Below are 21,268 nucleotides of genomic sequence, written 5' to 3'. Positions count from 1 at the left end.
AGGAAACATTTCCGGGTTGAGAATCATCCAATGGCAAGATCCTGACGTCATGAAAGTCGATTCAGCCCAGCGGGGCAAAGTGCAGTCGACAAGAGCAGTCACGGTGAGCAGGTATGCAAAGCGTTAAAGGAAAGGCAAATGTGTAAATAAATGTGAAAATGTGTAAAAATGTAAAGAACAGTTCAAGCTGTATGTTGCGATACTATAATCAGAAGTATGCCATCTTATATTATCAACTAAAACTTGCCTGAGGTGAGCAAACACTTAAAATCCACCTCAGTATCAGTAAAAGGAAGTGGCTGAGAATAAGACTCCCAGTACAGTACTGACATTACAATTGGGTGTGCAATTGTGCTGTTTGCCAACTTACACCTTAAGGTATATTGTAATATAACATTTTATATTGCACAAGATAAGATGTTAATAACTTTGTTCATATTGTTGTGAAGATATGCATGGAAGCCATCTCATTTCACTACAATCACTTGCACACCTTTACCTAGGGGCAAACACCAGGACTTACCATTATAGGTCTCCCTAAGCACGGTTCCAAATGAATTATTGCTTTTTCCCCCAGTTATCCAAGGAGTGCCAATGTAAGTATTTCTCAGAGGTTATTAAATGGGCACCTCTATTTCAATTGGTCTGATATGACCCTGCCACCTGAATTTCAATGCATAAGCAGTCAAATTCATATACTTCAGCATATTCCTTTCATATACTTTCTGTAATGTATCTTCAAAAGGGATTGTTAACTCCATAAAATAAACTATGTGATCTGCCTCTGAATACAATGCCATATCAGAACTCAGTGTTGTTACCGCAGTTATATCCAAAACATGCAGCTGTTTATCAATGTCTACATCTAACTTCCAGTCATGGACACCAGACCACTTATTACTGCTAATTTTGTCTAAGTTTTGCCACTTTGCATCTGCTCCTTTTGTACAAATGTAATCATTTTATTTTTACTGTAATCAGGAAGCACAATCACCTCCATATATTTGTATTTCAACAACGGACCAAGGCCCTTAAAAACTTGTCAGGTGTGGCATCCCTGGGTCAAACTAATCTTACATCCTATCAAGATGTGTTTCAGTGTGCCAATACTATTGCACAACGTAGAGCATTTATCTCCACCTACCCACTGCCTGAGATTCTGAGGAGTCAGAAGGACATCTTCATATGTAACTCTCTATGAATTTAAGGCAAGTTTGTCTGTATAGTGCATAAATCCAATCAAATTACAGTAGATGCCATTTCTCAATATAAATTCATAAGTAAAATACATTTAGGATGAGCTGCAACTTGTATGTCACATTAAGGCATGCTAAGCTTTACTCAAAATGTACCTTGACTTCCCTGCTAATTCAGAAGTTAAGCCCATCCTATCTATTTGGGGTAAGTTACCTATAATGAGACTGACAAATGGAGGATGAGACATGGTCTAAACAAAAAAAAAAAAGACTATTAACTATCTGGTAAAAATAAACACAAGACTCAGGCAAGAAAACGGTTAAAAAGACAGACCAAAACACAACCAACACGGTCAAAACTGAAACAAGTTAAATGGAAATACAACTATCAGGCAAAAAATAAAGCAAAAGTCCAAAAACTCAGGAATTCAGACATTCAACAGATATTGAAATGTTGGATATAAAACCGTTCTGTAGGAAACTGTTTACGAGCACAGCTGGAGAAATAAAATAAGGGGACTACTGGGCAGTTACAACTACCATACAACTGAAAATGGCTGGTGTGGCCAAAGGTAGTTTATGTATGTAAGGTGTGACCAGTGACAAAATCCATGAAGCACATTTTACAGGCAGAGTTACAAGTGCGTGAGTGGGCATGTTCAAGAACAAAAGAGATGTTTGGAAGTAAACGGAACAATCTGCCCAATATAGCTTTTAATTTCTTTTTTCAGTTAGCTTTAAAGAATATCATCAAGCTGAGATCTGTAACCCCTCAAGGTGCTTCTCTCAAGTGCCTGGTAACTTGTTCCTAATACAAGTATTTGGTGTGTAGAACTAGAGTTTATCATAGAAACATAAAACGTGAAACCAGAACCACCCCAAATGGAATGACAGCCTTTTGTAGGGCAGCCTGACCAACATTCGGCTAGTTAAGACCATCAAATCAAAGTGGGAGAAAACCCATGTAAATACGGGAGAGTTGTGCAAACTCCAAACAGATATTGATCTTGCTGGAAGTGGAAACCCTGGACTATCAACATGTGAGGTAGCAGGTGTAGTATGGTGCCATACACATTTTACAAATACATCTTAAATATGTTTGGGTAAGAAGTCAGGCCTGGCAGCAGAGACTTTCAGTTGTAAGGTTGCTATGTCACCCTAAAGAAGTCACTTGACCTGCCAAACCTTTGGCTTTAGAAAAACAAACAGCTGAGTTATAGGGAGAACATAAAGTATCTTGGCATGGTCTTCACTACTTATTTTTTATAAAATACATTTTAGCTTTTATTTACATATCTGTATACATTGTGTTGTTCACTAAAGAAAAACACATAGATTTTTTTTCATAGAATAAATATATCAGGATCATTCACAGCTTACACTTGTTTGGAAAATTTTTCCACATTTTAATTCCTTGAAAATTCATGCCATTTGGCACTTTAATTGTTTTCATTGCCATGTTGATGACAATATTCATGTTGGGTTTTGCTTACAGGGAGACTTTTCCATTGTAATATAATGGCTGCACACATGTCAACTGATGATATATCAGAAGCCATTTCATATGAGAGGGGCAACAAAAATTAACCATCTGTGGTTTATGTAAAAATAAAGATAAGGTTCTGTCAATCCTACAGAATCAAAAGAAATTGTTTTGTTTAGAACTTCTGGTATTAAATCTTTGCTTTTTTGGCTACAATTTCTTATTTTATAAAATATAAGAAAGATTGCTCAATCAATTGATTATCCATCCATCCATTTTCCAACCCGCTGAATCCGAACACAGGGTCACGGGGGTCTGCTGGAGCCAATCCCAGCCAACAAAGGGCACAAGGCAGGAACCAATCCCGGGAAGGGTGCCAACCCACCGCAGGACACACACAAACACACCCACACACCAAGCACACACTAGGGCCAATTTAGAATCGCCAATCCACCTAATCTGCATGTCTTTGGACTGTGGGAAGAAACCGAAGCGCCCGGAGGAAACCCACGCAGACACGGGAGAACATGCAAACTCCACGCAGGGAGGACCCGGGAAATGAACCCGGGTCTCCAGGTCTCCCAACTACGAGGCAGCAGCGCTACCCACTGCGCCACCGTGTCACCCTCAATTGATTATGAAAAGTACAATTTCATTGTTTCAATTCTTACCTCTGCCACTGGTGAAATTAAAGTAAAATCACCAGTGACATACACATTTTTCATTGAAAGACATTCCTTTTATGCACAAAATGAAAAGCAGTAAAGTGAATTTCCCCTTGGGGATTAATAAAGTATCTATCTATCTAAAATGACATCCATTCAATCCAATATGAATATTAATAATATGTTAACTTTCCTGTAGCTAATACAGATATTATTAGATTCCTCTCATTGGCTAGATTTTTAGTCCTGGTGCATTATTTTGTTGTTACAGCTTGTTATACTGTAAATAACAAATATGGTTTCAAGATTACATGCATGGCATCCTTCTATTTTTTCAAATGTCTTACATCCTTATTATCAGCTGTAGGCCACAGATGGTTGTGAAATTCTTTTTGGGATGTTTCTAAGTCCAATTGTGTCATCATTGTAATACGTGGTCTGGTATTTGTGTGCTGCTAGAAGCACTCAATTTTTTACAAACAACAAATTAGAAAATATTCATTATATGGCATCCTGAGAAGAAAGGGTTCAAGCAATTAACAATTCCAAGTTGTACCATATAATGTTTACTGCCAAAATGTTTAAAAAATCTTTGTGTTTTCATCCATCCATTTTCTAGCCTTCTTATCCCAATACATGGTCACAGCAGCCAAACCCTTGCCTAAGCCAGGACTGAGTGCCAGTGCGTCTCCAGACACATTCTGTGATACTGCGCCAATGTAGTGATATCAATTGAGCTATCAGACATTTCTTTAGGCTGTGGTAGGTAAACTAGAGTACCAGTAGAAAATTCAGAGGCAGACACAGGTAGAAAATGTATGCTCCACATATGTGGTACCTGAATCTAATCATACACAGTTACAATATAAAACTAAAAACATGTAGATAACAAAAGTGTCAGACAAAGAAAAAGTACAAAGTAAATTGATATTTTTGTCTAAGATAGCGAGCCATTATAATACTGTTGAGAGCTCCTCAAGTTCAGTCCTGTGGTTTCCCATGGCTGCAGGTTTTTATTCCAGACAATTTCACAATTAATATGTCATTCTTACTTTTAATTGAACAGCCACAGGGGTCACTCCAGACTGAACTTAAGAACCACTATACTATTGTACTGCAGTGAAATGCAGGGACTGTTGAAATTCATTTATGAATAGTTCATTTAAAAAGGTGGATCTATTTTCTAATCTCCTTTTCAACTTCAACCGTAAACTCTATACCAGTACATCGCTAATCACACTTACATTCACATATACTAATTCACACTAGGCAAGTCTAACACAGTAATATTCTCAGAACCACTTAATCAAGCTTGTGGTCACAGTTCGCTCAAGCTATCCAAGAGGTATTGAACACAAGGAAGGAACTATACTAGATCAGCACCAGTCCACTTCAAGGTCCACTCCTGGATACACCCAACTGTCATTCACACAAAGCCAATTTAGAGCTACCAATGAACCTTCCCTGCACATCATTCGGATGTGGGGGGAAAATGGAATATGTTGACAAACCTAGTGCAGGAATGGGAAGAAAATTCAAACTCTCCAAGCACAGTAACCAAAACAGGATATGAAATTAGGAAATGTAAGCTGTTAAGCAGTATTGCTAACCATTATGCCAGAGTGCCATCTACCTTACTGATACATTTAATTCTCAAACCAATATTCTCTGCATACAAAGCAAACATAACATGTAAACCTTTCTTACACACAGGCAAAATAATATGGTTCACTGGCAAATTAACTAGGATGCAAAGCAATTTAATTCATACCAACACTAAAATGATACTACTGGCTAAACTACACTGTGGAAACACAAACCAATAAAGCTGATACAAAAAGCAGTAATAAACACAAGCAACACAATATAGTTCATACATTCATTAAACCTGCATAATCCATTTTCACAGCCCACTCCAACACAAGGCAGCAGCAGATCCTTGATGGCGTGCCTGTCGAGCTCATGCATTATCACCCGCACCCTCTCAGATGAGGCCAGTTTCTTCGATACACAGTAAAACCAAGAACAAGTGCATTCGGATTGTTATGAAAACCGTTCACATTTACTTTACATATATGAAAAATAATTCTGTGCATAAAACAAATTAATGCAATAAATAAGCATTGACGCGTGCATTCAAATTGAAATCTAAAATGCATATATAACGTATTTGGCATTTCATAATTAAACCTGGATTGTGAAGCGAGAGAGAACTTCGGTAACAAAAAAATAAGTTTCAAAGAGTAGGAATTTAAATCCAGAATGAGTTTTAACCCAAAGTTAACGGTTTTTACAACAGTAAGAATTTCAGTGTAAGAAGGTCTAATTCATGAAAGGTAGAAGATGAATAGATAAATGTGAAAAAAGGCATACGAGAAACCACAACATAGGAGCAAATAATTGGTAATTAATTTTCAGCAATGCGCGGTAGCGCCTCTACATGACGTCAGACACCGCGTGTTCAGGAGTGTCGCGCTTCCGTACCACATAGTGAGCGACAGCACAAGCCAATCGAAAGATACGGTGGGCGGTGCAATTGTAGCAGGTATTGCTTCTACTTGTCGGGTGGAAATAAAATTAGCACACATACGACAAATCGCAAAAAAGTATTTATTTCAGTCCTGTTCTTTAATTACAGTAACACTTCGTTTTAATATGCCAGTCCTAAAAGTTGCAGCGGGTTCCATAATTTCTGAAGGCGCAGCCGAAAGCCATAAGGATGCGAGAAGAGCAGCAGCGGCGTCTGGTGTGGAGTTTGACTTCTCTCGCTCCCAGGTTTCTTCTCAGTATTTGTTTTGTTTGTGTGTGTTTAGAATATGTATATGGTCACTAGAATCCTAGGGCATTAATGTTAACTTGGAAAAGAAGCTAAAATATACGTGTTTAAAACTCTTTTGACTTGACTTTCCATAAAGCTTGCTTCATGTTGCCGTGGCAACTGTGTCGCACAATGCGTGGGGCGGAGTCAACTGCTGTAGCACTCCGTATCGATCCTTTGAAAGCCTTTACAAACGTCGATTACTAAATTGGTTATTCTGAGTAAAGAGTAAATGCAGGAATGTACAGAAGTATCTTTTAAATTATTTACATGGCCGTCATAAGATCGATTTACAGTCTTGTATGTCAAGTCAAAGTATTGTCATCTAAATATTGAATTGAATCGCCTAGCACCACATTTCAGGGTTAGTTGCTGCCTTGGGACAGTGCCGGTAGAGGAGTGTGTAGCACCCTTCAACCTTAATTTATAATGTACAGATTCAGTAAATTGGTGGCTGGGCATTATCACATTATAACACTCAGGCTTGATCAGTAAATTTTAAGGTTTGATCAAGGTGATTTGATATTTTTCACTGCAGTAAGGAGTACATAATCAGTGTAGTAGGTTGTACTATCACTTTATTAGTCCAGTTTCCGTGGCTAAAAAACCTGTGCACAGTCCTCGGCCTTGTTGAGTTTGCATTTTCTAATAAAGTGTATAGGGTTTCCTCAGCATGCTCTGGTTTCCATGCTACATCAAAAAAAGTTGCGTACTGTGGAACAGGCTAACAAATGACTCTAAATTTCTCCAATATGAGTGTGAACGTGAATGGGCCCTGCAATTGATTGGCACCCTGGTCAAGAGAAGCCCCCAACATATCCCCAGTGCAGCTGAGATTGGCTGCAGCCCTCAGCAACCTAGATTTGCTTTAAGCAAGTTTGAGAATGTTACATTATTAGGCCATTTGAATATAATGAAAAACACTTAGATGAGAAGCTTAGATAATGGTTCCACTATGAGTGTGAATCTGTAACTGGATTCTGTTCACACTCCTGCCACAAAATGCTCAATGGAAAAAAAAACTCTGATCCTGCCCGCTGTGTGGTGAGTGCCAAGCAACTATCTTAGCCACTCAAACCAAAGGAGGATTCCTTTGTCTTAGGTGACTAAGCTGACTCTTGACCACAAAGCTGTCTTTCCCATAATAGGCGTGTGGATTTGATGTGCCCTGTAATGAACTTCCACCCCATTTAGAGTTCAAGTTTATTGCCATACACATACTGATGTGTGTATTGAGATATGTATTTTTAGAACAGTGTGAATTCGTACTTGCATATCTCCAAAAGAATTGGTTCCTGCCTTGCACCCACAGCTTTTGGGATAGATTCTCAACACCTGCAACAGTACAATTAGACTAAGCTGGTTTGAATTTATAGCCAGTTATATTTATAGAAATTAATTTCTATGTTTTAATATGAACACCACACCAGCAGAATAAAATTTTTTGCCTGAGTCACATAACTCAGGCAGTGGGGAGGCCCCAAATTAGGAAGGCTTTATATTTACTGTATTTCCTTTGGTTTTTTTTTTCAAGCATAGTACATTTTAATAAGAATATTTAACATTTTGAACAGTATGAACTAATGAACTTTATCACTGGTATAGAGATCATTTCTCACACTGTATTTTTCAGTTCAGTCAGCAGGCCACTAATGTGTATTTCAGATCAAAGAGAACACTGTAATCAAAATTTACAAACTAGAATTAAATATAAGAGGAGTCATTAATAGACTTGGGTAAGTAAAGGAGGAGATGGATAGAAATTCAGAAAGCAAGATAAAGAAACAAAAGGATCCTTTTAGAGACTATAGAAAGATCCTAGCTGGATGTTTCAGTGTGAAATACTAAAGGATTCTACTCCAAAACAATGGTATCTACCAGCTTAAGGTTTTATGTCAAAGTGTTTTGATGTAGTGGTTCATATGAAAAGTGCTACGTAAAAATATATTTTAATTAAATTCTTAAAGCAAAGTTAATTGAAATAATGAGTTGGCATACTGTTTAGCGCTGCTGCTCCATAATTCTAGGAACACCAGACACTAACATTGTGGCAACTCCTATAGATAACAGATAATATGGTTTCAGCCACATTTTAAGGATGTCAATGTTAGGTGGACTGATAACTAAATTGGTCCACTGGGTTTGCATGAGAGTTTGCTTTTTGCTGTCATGTAGTCAGGTTTTTGCCTGTTTTGTGCCCAAAGCTGCCTGAACATTTTCTAGGTCCCTGTGGACCTGTTGACAGCACATTTAAACAACAGTTGGTTAAAACACAGTGAAGAATGTTTTCGGTACATTTTTGTTTTCCATCTTATTTCTTAGGGGTTTTGCCCCTTAGAATCATCAGAATCAGAAGATGAGGAAATGCACCAAAGACCTCAGCACAGACTCTATGAATTCCTTCACCAGGATGATAGCAACATCCTTCTTGATGATTTCTATCAAAGAATGCAAGCCATGAGTGAGGCCAGCAAAGAAGGTCTCCTTCAGATAGAACAGAACTTGGAGCAGAGGATGTTTAATGACTCTGTGCTCTCGGATGGTGCAGCAGGAAATGGAAGGAGTGCACTTTCAAAAAGAAATGCACAGGACCTCTCTGCATCACAGATGTGTACTAATGGAAACACAAAGAAGCCACCAGAGTCTAGGTAAAGTATATGAAATACTGCATATACTGTACAATAATAGGTATAAAAACATCACTGTGTGAGGGATGAACTGGTATCCCAGTCCTGGTAGAATACGTTTTGATTCCTGTGTTTCTTTAAGCAGATTCAGGAAAAGAATTAATGGATGAACAGAATGACAGCTAGAAATAGTGCAGAGAATATAATATATTTACATAATATTACAAATGGAGAATTGTTACAGTTAAATATCTTGAGAAAAGAATATATCTTACAATAAATAACAAAACATTTTGAAGGTCCTCTTAGGAAAAAAAACATCTTGTGTGGCAAAATGAGAGCAGCAACAAGCTATGGAATTAAATAAAGGGTTTAATTTCCAACAAGAATCGACTTCTTATTAAGAAACTGGTTGAACTGAAATTGGTTGAAGTTTGAGACACCAACTTAGCTAATTGTCTTTTGGCTTGCTTAACAGCTTATTTTGATTAGCTAATATTTAAGAATGAAAGAAGCAATTCAGAGGACTGAATCTCAAAAAAGACAATTAAAATGAAGGGAAAAGAGGTAAATCAATAGCAGAAATTTGTCACTGATTAAAAAGTGGTAGAAAGGAAACCTTGTAGCTACTGTGGCCCTCCTTGATCAGAGCTGGGCTCTTCTGTTTTATAATAAAATAAAACAGTTACACCCAGAAGCAGTGAATCTATTTTCAAGAAAACTGACACCCAGAACATGTGACATGCAAGTAACAAATTATTTCAAAACAACTGCAGGAAAATCTGCTGATGTTAAATGACATCTGTGCACATCTTAAAGCAATGTGCATCAGGAAATGGCTAAAAATGTTTATATTTGCTCTGTCGCTTACAGGCCAAAAGATTACAGATGGACAGGAATGTTTCCTGATATCACATAGTCTTTCTCAGGAAATTGCGGCAGTGTAAACTGTCACCATGCAGTCCAGTCACAAATCTCATAAAATGGATGATAGATTCCCCTTAAAATATTATCCTGTAATCAAATTGACTCGGTAATGAAGCAGTTATCAAAGGCAGTGGTATCCCACACTATAACTACTGTTGTGCTGACGTGCTACTTCAGGTTGTTGCACCATTGCTGATGTCGGCTCCATATACAAACCTAGTTGTCTAAATGTAGTAAAGATGACCCCATACCAAGTCAGGTTGCTTCAGCATTATACAAGTCCAGTTGCAGACTGTGATGGCAAATTGTCAATAGCAGGTGTCACAGTGGATGCCATGAATGAAATAGTCACTTCTGCCTCTTCCTGGAAAACAGATAAAGGGGATGCTGAGTGATCCACTGAGATTGTATATTTGGTTGATGCCTTTATTCAAGGAACTTTTAGGTTTAGCATGCAGTACAATGGTATACACGCAGTTGTGTTTTTTTTTCAGCACAGGGACGTTAATCAATCTGCTTAAGGCCATACAGTGAGTCAAAGATGGGAACTGAAATGGCCATCAGATGCTGCTGTACCATACTGCCTACCTATATACCACTTTTATGTACTTATATACACTGTGACCAAGTTTCACAAATCCACAGGTTTTACTAGATCATTCCCAATGTTCAAGAAAGCCTTCCAGCAGACATTATTGCTTTCATCATATAATTGTTACATCCATATGGCTGCCAACTTGGCCTTGCAAAAGCCAATAGTCCATGCTCTGTTAGACTTACTCAGCTGTTTGCTTGTATGACAAACACATGGTTGTGAAATTCTTATTTTGCTATAGCAGCTCTACAAACATCCCAAGGTCACCATGGTCCCACCCTGTCCTGTCATTACCTTTTTATAGTTAGAATGCTGTCCTCTAGTGGGGCTCATGAGTGTAACAGACATACAAATCTAATTATTTCCATTTCTGGCTATACAGTTCTCCGATGTCATTTATTTATTTAAGCAGACTGAGACACTATTCCTAATTTAAACTATTTTTAGTCACAAGGTATAGTAATTTGTCCAAAATAAAATATTATTTTAAATATGAAGTCATCAGTAATGGAGGCATGTTCTATGGTAGTTGATTAAACTAAATGCAACATGCCTTCCCAAAAACTCTTCATCTAAAAAGCTGTGTTTCTGCTTTTTATTGTTCAATTTTTCATAGGAATGGACCATTAAGAAAATCTTGCTCTCTGAGTGATCTTAACTCCAAACGAAGTTTTTCAGGCGGTGTACCTTGGACAGACACGCTGAGATCTGAGAACATTTCTTCAGTCTTGTGGTCACATGATGTTACTTCAAATGAAAGGGTAAAGAAATGGCCACGTCCAAAGTCTGGGGCTTCCCTTGATCTGGAGAAGCACTTGGCAGAGAAGCAGCAGGCTGAGTTAACAGAATGTAAGAAGCTCTTCAGGGCTGCACCTGTGCCAACTCATGTCTCCCTAGCCCTGTATGATGAGATCATGGAAAGAAAGGAGAAGCTGAGGCAGGCAACACTGGAAAAGAGAAAGAATTTACTACTGTCCATGCAGAAGCCATTCAACTTTCAGGAGAGAGAAAAAAAGATACATGAGGAAGTGAGACAGCAGCTTGAGACTGAGACTGTGCACTTCCAAAAGGAGACATTGCAACCTAAATACAAAAAGAAAATTCCTGAATCTGTCCAGGATCAAACCATCAGTGACCGCTTGAAAGGTAACACAACAATAGATGGATGCAGAGATTATTAACATAGTTCAGAAAACATGCCTGAAAGAATGTCAATAGATTCTGTTTTTTTCTTTATTCAGATTTAGCTTTCATTAGAAATTTTTAATCTAATAAAATGAAAGGGAGGATGTCCTGCAACCTCAGTGTGGTTGTAGGCAGCGTGGCAAAAATATTTGCCTCCTTGTGTATTTTCTGCATAACAGTACTTTTACTACTCAATGATCATTTTCAAGTGTTCAACCAAATTCTAATTTTAGATAAAGGGCACTTGTGTAGTTAAATGAAACATATTTTCTCTTTTAAACACATGTCATTTAATGATTGAACCAACTTTATGAAGAAGGAATTGCTCCCTTACAATTAAGACCTGGTTCTACCCACCTTTAATGCCAGCCACTGCAACAAAACACTTTATGTAATTCGATATAGCATTTCACTGCGGTGGGTTGGCACCCTGCCCAGGATTGTTTCCTGCCTTGTGCCCTGTGTTGGCTGGGATTGGCTCCAGCAGACCCCCGTGACCCTGTGTTTGGACTCAGCGGGTTGGTAAATGGATGGATGGATGGATATAGCATTTCAACAACAACAACATTTATTTATATAGCACATTTTCATACAAATAATGCAGCTCAAAGTGGTTTACATGATGAAGAAAAAGAAAAAAGACAAAATAAATCAGGATTAAAATAAGTGAACACTAATTAACATAGAATAAAGGTAAGGTCTGATAGCCAGGGAGGACAGAAAAAAAAAAAAAAAAAAAATCTGCAGGGGTTCCAGGCCACAAGACCGCCCAGCCCCCTCTAGGCATTCTACCTAACATAAATGATCAGTCCTCATTGTATTCAGGGTTCTCATGGAAGAACTTGATGATGATGGTCATGTGGACTTCTGGCCTGTAATCCATCAATGTAAGGACATCACGGTGCTTTGATCAGGTGGTGGTGGTGCAAGTTGCCACCCCAGAAAACCGGAAAAAGAACAGAAGAGAAAGTAGGGGTTAATATGGATTTTGAATATGAATACCATGAATAATAATGACAATTAATTGAATATACAGAGCATCAGGATTAAACTAAGATGAAGCTATGCGAAAGCCATGTTAAAGTAATGTGTTTTCAGCAGTGTTTTAAAGTGCTCCACTGTATTAGCCTGGCATATTCCTATTGGCCAGCTATTCCAGATTTTAGGTGCATAACAGCAGAAGGCCGCCTCACCACTTCTTTTAAGTTTAGCTCTTGGAATTCTAAGCAGACACTCATTTGAAGATCTAAGGTTACAATTTGGAGTGTAAGGTGTAAGACATTATTTAAGGCTTTTTAAACTATAAGCAGGATTTTAAAGTCAATTCTAAATGACACAGGTAACCAATGTAGTGACATCAAAACTGGAGAGATGTGCTCAGATTATCATATAGCCGCAGTAGAAATTTAACCCACTCTACTTTACAAAAACTGTTATAATTTACAAAGATAGGTAGGTTTTACTACAGAGGTCCTACCACAGAGTCTTTAGGTCTGTTTTTTGTCTAGGCCAGTACAAAACTTTAATTTTGCTTCTTTTCAGCAAGAAATTGCATTTGTGTTTTGGATAATTGTCTTCCTGCCTGTCCCAACTGTACTCTAGCTTTAGCTCACAGATGGATGAACAGATACAGTGCAGAAATTATGGTTCTTTGAGTTTTGGCAAGTCATTCAGGTCCTGGGGCAGCAAAGCATCTCCACACCATCACACTGACACAATCGTGCATGACTTCTTCCTATGGAATGCTGTCTTTGCTTTACACTAGGCATAGTATGACCAACAGTGTTCAGAAAGTTCCTTTTGTCTTATCTGCCCATAGATTATTGTCCCAGAAAGCTTGGGGATCATCCAGGTCCTCTCAGGTAAATCAGTGACAAGCATTTACTGTGTGCTATTCTTGATAAGCAGTGAAGCATGTTTTTGCACAGTGTCTGTCTTACTGTGGAGTCATGAACGCTTATATTTAATGAGGCTAAAAAAGTCATTGTGCTTTGAATTTGTTTAGAATCCTTTGTGATTTCCTGGTTGATTTTACGCTTGAACTCTTGGAACACTTTTGGTAGGCCACCCAGGATAGACTCAATACTGTTCTAGGTGTTTTCCATTTGGAGATTATGGTTCTCACGGTGGTTTGGTGGAGTCCCAGAGCCTCAGAAGTGGCGTTGTAGCCCTTTGCAGGAGCACATTTTATTTCTACTTTCTAGCAATTTCTTTTAATTGTGGCATTACATCCTTGTTGAATGTTTGTGCTGCTAACTTGATGCTGATAACTACAGTAAGGGTCAAAAAACACTATGTGAGGTTTTTATTGAGCACAACTGGCTGTAATCCTGACTGGCTGAGTTCAATCATCTGCCTCTAATTGCCCCTTTAATTAGGTTAAATTACATGGGGCAGTTTTGTTTGTACACAGTGCTAGCTAGTGTTAGTCAAAAAAAGTCACTCACTCACTCAGGTGTCCTTTAACTAATATTAGATTAATTGGTTTAATGGCTCCTGCTTTGCACCCAATCCTGATCGAATAAATATTGTCTCCCAGTTATCCCATAATGGAAAACATGGATTCAGAAAATGGGTCATTCAGCAATCAAAGTCCTTCACAGGTGGCAAGAGTAATGAAGTGAAAGAGTCCATCCATCTAACTTTAGACCCATTCAGTGTTCACCAGGGTTAAAGGTCACTGAAGTCAACCCTTCTATGAGGTCCTATAAAGCAGGAGCACTCTTTGGATAGGACACGTGGTGTGCAGTTTAGAGTAGGTAATTATCTTGAATGAACATCTTTCCCACCAAAAAATGGGGAAACCTCCTAAATATGGTGCTGAATATGTAAACTCCAAACAGAGGGTACTTTGGTCCAGAATATATCCAGGGCTCAAGTGCTGTTAACAGTAGCATTAGCTACTCCAAAACTGTGCTGCCAGCAAAAAAGGCCATCTCGGTAACTCCATATCAAAATTACATTTTTATCATATCTTAAAATGCTGGAAGTTCAATGTTATTTAATATCAAGAATTTACAAGTCCACTGTGTCTTAGTATAAGTTGCTGAATTCATGTCATACAAGTACTGTAACTGCAAATGTCAGCAATAAGAAAATGAAATGGGAGGTGTTTTAGTACTGTTCAATTTGAACATTTAGTGGTCTGTAGACTATTTTGCATTGACATGATTTCCATTTATGCCATCGCAATTATATTACATAACAATTTTTCCCTCATTTATTTAAAAAAGTAGCTTTTTAAAATGATATTGCATGCAACCTGTAAGCCAACCTTGTTGACTGTTTTTAGTTGTGCCACAGTAAAAGTGGAAAAATAATAATGCGTTAAGAAGGTTTCAGCTGAAGTTAGCACATAATTGTGCAAAAGTGCTATGATTTGGGAGGAAAATACACTCATTTGGTGGAAAACATGTAAGAAGAGCTTCCTGATCAAGGCTAAACTTGAATGTAAAAACTTGTGTGTCCTACCTGTAAAAATGAAAAACGGTTCAATACAAAGAGTAGTATTGTATTTCCCTGCTGTTCTCACCTAAAACCAGAATTAGTAGATTTGCTGATTTTCCTTTTAAAGAACACTTAAAGTAAGATCAGATTGCTTAGTGTTTTTTATTTTGTAGTGAGGTGGCTGTGTATCGGTTTGACAGCCAATTGTATTCAGCATTACCGAGGCTGTTTATAGTTCTGCTGGTTTATTGACTGTCTTATGAAATGCAACAAGCGAATGAAAAGGCATATTTAAAAGGAATTGTTGCAAAAACCTGATTGGTATAATGCCAGATTAAAAGCAATTGTGAGTCATCTCAGTCGCATAAACATATTCATAGGTTCATAGGACCAGTTGCGTAATAAAGCTCCACTGTTCCACTTTGTGATTATTACATTGGCAATTGTGTGATTTTCTTTTCTGAAGGCAAATCATCAAAAGGAAAACGTCAATATCACACAAGCCTAACTTGTTTATTTGTTGCCACAAAGCTTATCTCTGGTAATGAACGAAGTCTACATGCTGCTGTGACCAAGATGATGTGTTTAAAGTGCCTTAATCAGAGTTTAGTATGTTGTAACTTACAGGTACTGAACATTCCCCTGACACACAGACACACACCAGTTAAAGACAATAATCTGTTACTTTATTCACTTTTACTTTTGCTTTGTGTGTATCTCAGAAGAAAACAATTCCAAATTAAGGTGACTTTTATTGTCTCATAAAGTGCAAGTCATTTGTTTAAATCCATTCTCTTTTTGAGGCAGAGGCTCAGTTTATTTATTACAGTAATGCTTTTAATCTTGAAATAAAGTTTTCTGAGAACTGTAAAATAGAATTATTTAAGATTTGTGTTACTGTTGTCATGTTAAAAATGTTATAGAGGACATTTGTAATGTGTTATGGTGTAATTTTTTGAATTTCGTTTTGCTTTCCACATAACACAACATTCTGCGTACACTGGGCAATGTAGATTTTGCTTCCAGGACTGTATTTATGGAGTTTAGATTACAAAAATTGCCATTAAATTTTGCCTTCACTTACTGTATTATTTCAGTTGTCTAGTTTTGTGATTTCCTCTCAAACTATAATTTTACACATACTGAACAGTAGCTACACCAGGAACATCTGTGGTTGGGTCCCTGCTACTAGGAATGCAGTTCAGATTTCCCAAGTTCTGTTTCATTTGCAAATGGAATAGCCGAGCTAAAGGATCTCATTACATTAAAAAGAACAGGCCACTCTGTAAGAATTTATTTCTGAGGCAGGAGAGTATGGAACATAAAGCAGTTGTCAACCCAACAAAGATACTTTTGCCAAGTCTCCATATAAAACTTGGACCTGTCGTGATGAAAATGTCGTGAAAGTGATGAAAAAGGAAGGTAAAGGTTTAGATACTTTAGATAATTCTTTACACAAATAACTGATGGCAAAAATAAAGAAGGCATTTTTATCTATATATATATAAAATCCCTATGTGTGTCCAGGTGTCCGTGTGTGGGTGTCTTCTGATGAAGTGCGCATGCGTGGGGCACGGTGCAATGCGCGATATTACTGTCAGAGAAAGTTAGAGGCGTTTTACAGAAATACAAACCAGTATTACTGCGAGAGGAAATTCAAGGTACACAATACAGTGACGCATATTACAGCCACATACAAGCCAGTATTACTGTCAGAGAAAATTAAAGGCATATTACCGACGCGCACGCCTGTATTACCGCCAGAGAAAATTAAAGGTATATTACGGATGTACAAGCCAGTGGACGTACAAGACGGTATCCTTCAATAAGGGCGCGCACAGGTATCCTTCAATAAGGGCGTGCACAAAAAGGCGACCTCAATTGGGCGCAGCGAATAAAGGCGCGTGTAAATAAAGATCTGCACCTTTGTTGCTCTTCACATATTCCAGAGCCATTTGAACTAAATTATCTACGAACGCCTTTATTTTCTGTGTATTACTGTCACAGAAAATTAAAGACACACAATACACAGCGGCAGCCCACGAAGAGCAGTCAGCTCAGCAAGTAAACATCAACAAAAGAAAGGCTGAAAGAAAGAAAAATACGACCAACAAAAAGAATGAGGTCAAAGTCCCTTGCCATTTAATATAGACTGTTCCTACTAATGTTTATGCACTACTGTTCTAGCGCCCGTTATTGTAACGGGCTAAATGACTAGTTGGTCCATAAATCACAAAAAGACTAGTAGGTCAAAGATCTGCTAGGAGGGCTAGAGGAAATCACATGGAAGGCATTCAAGGATGTTTTTGAAAGTTTTCTTGGCAACCACAGATCACTGAACTACATGCAGCCGGTTGACAACATGCTCTAAAGCAGGGGTCTCCAACTCCAGTCCTGAAGAACTACTGTGGCTGAATGTTTTCATTCTAACCCTTTTCGTATTTAGTGACCAGATTTTGCTACTAATTAACTCTTTGCCTTAAGTTTAATTGATGCACATCTTAAGACTCAGGGCCCGTAATTATTTCTTTTTTCCTTAATTAGCAACCAAACAATATTAAGACACAAAATGAACCAACCTGCATCCATCACACAATAACTTAAAATAAAGAAAGATGAAGGCCTCAGTAATGTTGATCTGCTCAGGCCTACAAAACATTTTGACAGCGCTCTTTTAAAAATGAAAATCAACAGTTTTCGAAATGTCTGCCATGGCATAATGAGTGCCATGGAATTAAATAACAGGTTTAATTAGCAACGAGAATTGGCATCAAGTTGAGAAACTGAATAAAGGTTGGAGTTTGAGGCCCCAACTTAGTTGGTCGTCTGTTGGATCACTTCACATCAAATTTATGTTTAGGTGCCGTTTAAGGAAAAAAGAATCAATTCAGCAGTCAGAGTCTCAAGAAAAGTCAATTAAAATAAAGGGAAATAGTTAATTAGCAGCAAAAACTGGTCACTAATTAAAAAGAGAGTTAGAGTGAAAACCTGCAGCCACAGTAGCTCTACAGGACTGGAGTTGGAGACCCCTGCTCTAAAGCATACAAAGTGATCAGGTGTAACATTTTTTTAAAGATTAATTTTCTGCACTCACATTTGGACCTCTTTCCTGCTAACTTGGTTCAGTCAGTGACAAATATGTTGAAAAGTTTCACCAGGATGATGGAAGAGTAGTATCTGGGCAAGCAGAATGCATCAATTGCCGACTATTGTAGAACACAGAAACAAGAAGCATCAGATGCAGAGTAACAACAATAATCAGCAGAAAAACAATTATTAACTCAGTTGAGCTAATGCAATATGTCAGCATCATCAAACAATTTAGTAAAAGTTGATGTTTCCCCAAATTCCCACGTGTTACAGTCAAACTGATATTATGTTTGTGTTCAATTTGAATCTGTCTATCATACACACAAAAATATTTCTGGAAGCAAAACTTTTGAAAAACTTTGCTGCCAAGGCTGGTGTAGGACTGGATACAGATTTAGAAACCTGCACAAGAAGACACCCGTCTCTGACCAGAGAGAATCAATTCAGTAGCATTCACCTTCACTCAGTGCTTGTGATACATTGCAGTGATAGGCAAATCTTTTCACAAATTTCTACTTTGGTCTTTTTGGTGATCTTCTCCATCTGCAGGCTTATCCCTTATTCCTATAGGAAGTGTGAGCCAAGTGGGACGCGTTACATCTTTCCTTAAAAACATTTTTTTTTCTGAGAGTAAGGCAGGGCTTTCTTTGTAAGGGTAGAGAGTGGAGTAATCAGGGCTAACATTAAAGGCAGATATCATTACTAAATCAAAAGGGCAAATACGGCTTATAGACAAGGACAAAAAGAATGAAAATTAAAAGTAAAACATAGATAAGAAACTGCCAAAGAAATTAGGTTTCTCATGCTATATACTGGTTCTTCATTTTATCAGAAGCAAAGTGCAGACCATTACTGACTATGCAGTTTGCTCTTAAATAATCAAAACCTGTGACTTTATCCTATGGCATTAAGCACATACAGAACATATTCCCTAGTGATGCAGGGCTAAAAATAAAAAAATAAGAAAATGTTAAGATTAATATCAAAATAATGATAAAGGGGTGGAGAAATTGGCGTTCTTGTTGTATTCTGCTGTTAAATTCAGATGTGAGCGTCAGTAGGCTTTGCGCCCTAGGAACCAAGTTACCCAAACTATTCTGTAACATTTCAGTAATTATTTACTGCTCATGCATAAAATAGGTCATTACAGTAGCAATCAATGAGAAGAATTCACAATTAATTGCAGAATTACAGTATTTGAGGGGTCCTGTAGAGTGCTTCTTTCACTTGCACGAACGTCAATAACTGGAGATCGAAATATTTGATGAATCTAAAGCTTTCACTCCTACCCCACAGATGATAGGTTATGGCGGGGGAGTGTAAAAGCAAAAATACCACTTTTTGTCATTATCTTAAGCTTTTCAGACAAGTCAGCAACTTTTTGCTTCTCCTAAACAGATGAAGAACTGAACAGGAAGATCCGAATCCAGATGAGAGCAACAGACATGTTGAAAGCTTCCCGTGCTCCCGTTGAAGTACAGTCTCAGAAAAAGGACCTGGAGGGCAGCTGCAGGCAGAGGAGCAAGAAAGCAGCTTTGGCCTTTTTAGATGAAGAACCCACCTTTCATCCACAAACAACTGGAAAGGTTCCAGATTTTGAAAAGCTGTTCCGTGATTTTCAGAAGGCAACCTTGAAAAAAGCAGAAGCCAAGGAAGCTACAAGGTGCAGACCATTCCAGCTCCAAACCTCTGCCTTACCCCCAAGACAGAGCAGATCTGGAGAGAAATCTGTAAAGGTGAGCATCCCAACTGGAATGTTTGGGGAATGTCTTCAAATGAACAAGTAAGTCACAGTATTAAGAAACAAATTAGTAGAAAATGATTAGATTGTGGAACAAATTATTTCACCACTAGACACTGATTTGGAATAATCTGTTCAGAATATGAATTTATTGGTGCCACATTTTAAAATGTATTCAAATATTTATTCAAGTATTGACCTAAGTGTGTGATATTCCATCAAATTGCTTATGATTGTTTACTTATTAATATATTTAGATTACTCTATTGCAATAAAATCTCATTTTAGGATTCTGGCCCAATTCAGAAGACACAGTTAAGGAGAAGTCAGTCTTTGAATGGTATTTCAGCAGATACCCTACCAACCTACATTTCTGATGCCACAAGGGATCGACATGCTGCCATTAGGTAAGATAAAAAATAAAACATCATTGGAAGGCATTGTACAGATTGTAAAGTCCAATCTTGCTATGACCTTGTTATTATTTCCATAGGCAGGGAGCCTTAGTTTCAATTGTGAAAAAATGTATTTTAATGACTTTTAATCTCAGGAAGCACTTTTAGTAAAATGTATTACTAGTATTACTAAATGTTTCTTGTAACTGTTGCTGCTATTAAGAGCAGGACATGGTCATCAAAAGCCTCAGCATCCCAAGTGCTGCAGTAGCATTCTTAAGAGTTGGCCTCCTAGCCACAAATTTGAATCCCATCCATATGTCACTTGTCAAGTTTAAGCATATTAAAATTGCGAGTTCTGGCAGTGTGAAGGCACATGTTGTCATTAGTGTGCTTGTGAAGTATGGTGGTGCAGTGGTTAGAGCCGTTTCTTCGCAGTGTCAGAGGCTTGTGTATGTGGAGTTTGTTTGTTCTCTCTTTGTCTTTTTTGATGCTATTTACTGTATAACTCACTGTGCCCTGTTATAGACTGAACTCTTATCCAGGAGTGGTTTCTGCTTTGTCCTTGATGCTTCAGGAATATGCTTTGGGTCAGTGGGCCCTTTGATGGCAATAAATACATTTAGGAAACTAATGTTTCTAAGAAGTGTTCAGCATTTATTAATGAAAGAACTTATGATTGGATTAAAATGCTTAAGTCTGCTCATAATTAATTTTACTTTTTTAGGAAATCACTTGAAATGAAGGAAAACAAAGAAAAACAAAATGTAGAGTGGATGGAGCAGCACAAATTAAAATCTCAAGCAATGCATAAAACTGTGAACATACGTGCTAAAGTGATGGATCCCCACAAAAGTCTGAAAGATGTGTACAAGGAGAAGCTGCGACAGAACAGGTCAGTGCAGCAGCAAGTAAAGGCAGAGTTAATAGAAACACATAACAAAAGTCTCAAGTGAAAAGAAAAATGCAACTACTGAATAGTGACCGTACTAGCCTTTTTAGGATAGAAAATCCATCAAGTTAACTTCCCGTTTTTGAAGCATTTTCTGTTTTATAAGCATAAAAAGTTTTTTTTTTAATTTAAAAAACTACATTTTCA

General features: G+C 37.7%; 1 protein-coding gene across 2 annotated transcripts in view; it reads left to right on the top strand.

The window, feature by feature from the left end:
* Window positions 1–5,851: 5,851 nt before the first annotated feature.
* The window catches only part of fam161b (FAM161 centrosomal protein B), a 24,753-nt gene continuing 9,336 nt past the window's right edge, over window positions 5,852–21,268 (top strand). The window contains exons 1-6 of one of the 2 annotated variants that reach the window (XM_051919864.1): window positions 5,852–6,119; window positions 8,485–8,810; window positions 10,928–11,457; window positions 19,432–19,769; window positions 20,063–20,181; window positions 20,897–21,064. In XM_051919864.1, coding sequence (XP_051775824.1) covers window positions 6,000–6,119; window positions 8,485–8,810; window positions 10,928–11,457; window positions 19,432–19,769; window positions 20,063–20,181; window positions 20,897–21,064 — 1,601 coding nt within the window. In that variant the 5' untranslated portion in view covers window positions 5,852–5,999. The remainder of the gene's footprint in view (window positions 6,120–8,484; window positions 8,811–10,927; window positions 11,458–19,431; window positions 19,770–20,062; window positions 20,182–20,896; window positions 21,065–21,268) is intronic. The other variant, XM_051919865.1, reaches the window with a different exon arrangement.

Source organism: Erpetoichthys calabaricus, chromosome 16, assembly GCF_900747795.2.
Source record: "Erpetoichthys calabaricus chromosome 16, fErpCal1.3, whole genome shotgun sequence".
NCBI lineage: Eukaryota > Metazoa > Chordata > Cladistia > Polypteriformes > Polypteridae > Erpetoichthys > Erpetoichthys calabaricus.
The sequence above is the reverse complement of the archived record's forward strand: the minus strand, read 5'-3'. Positions and strand labels throughout refer to the sequence as shown.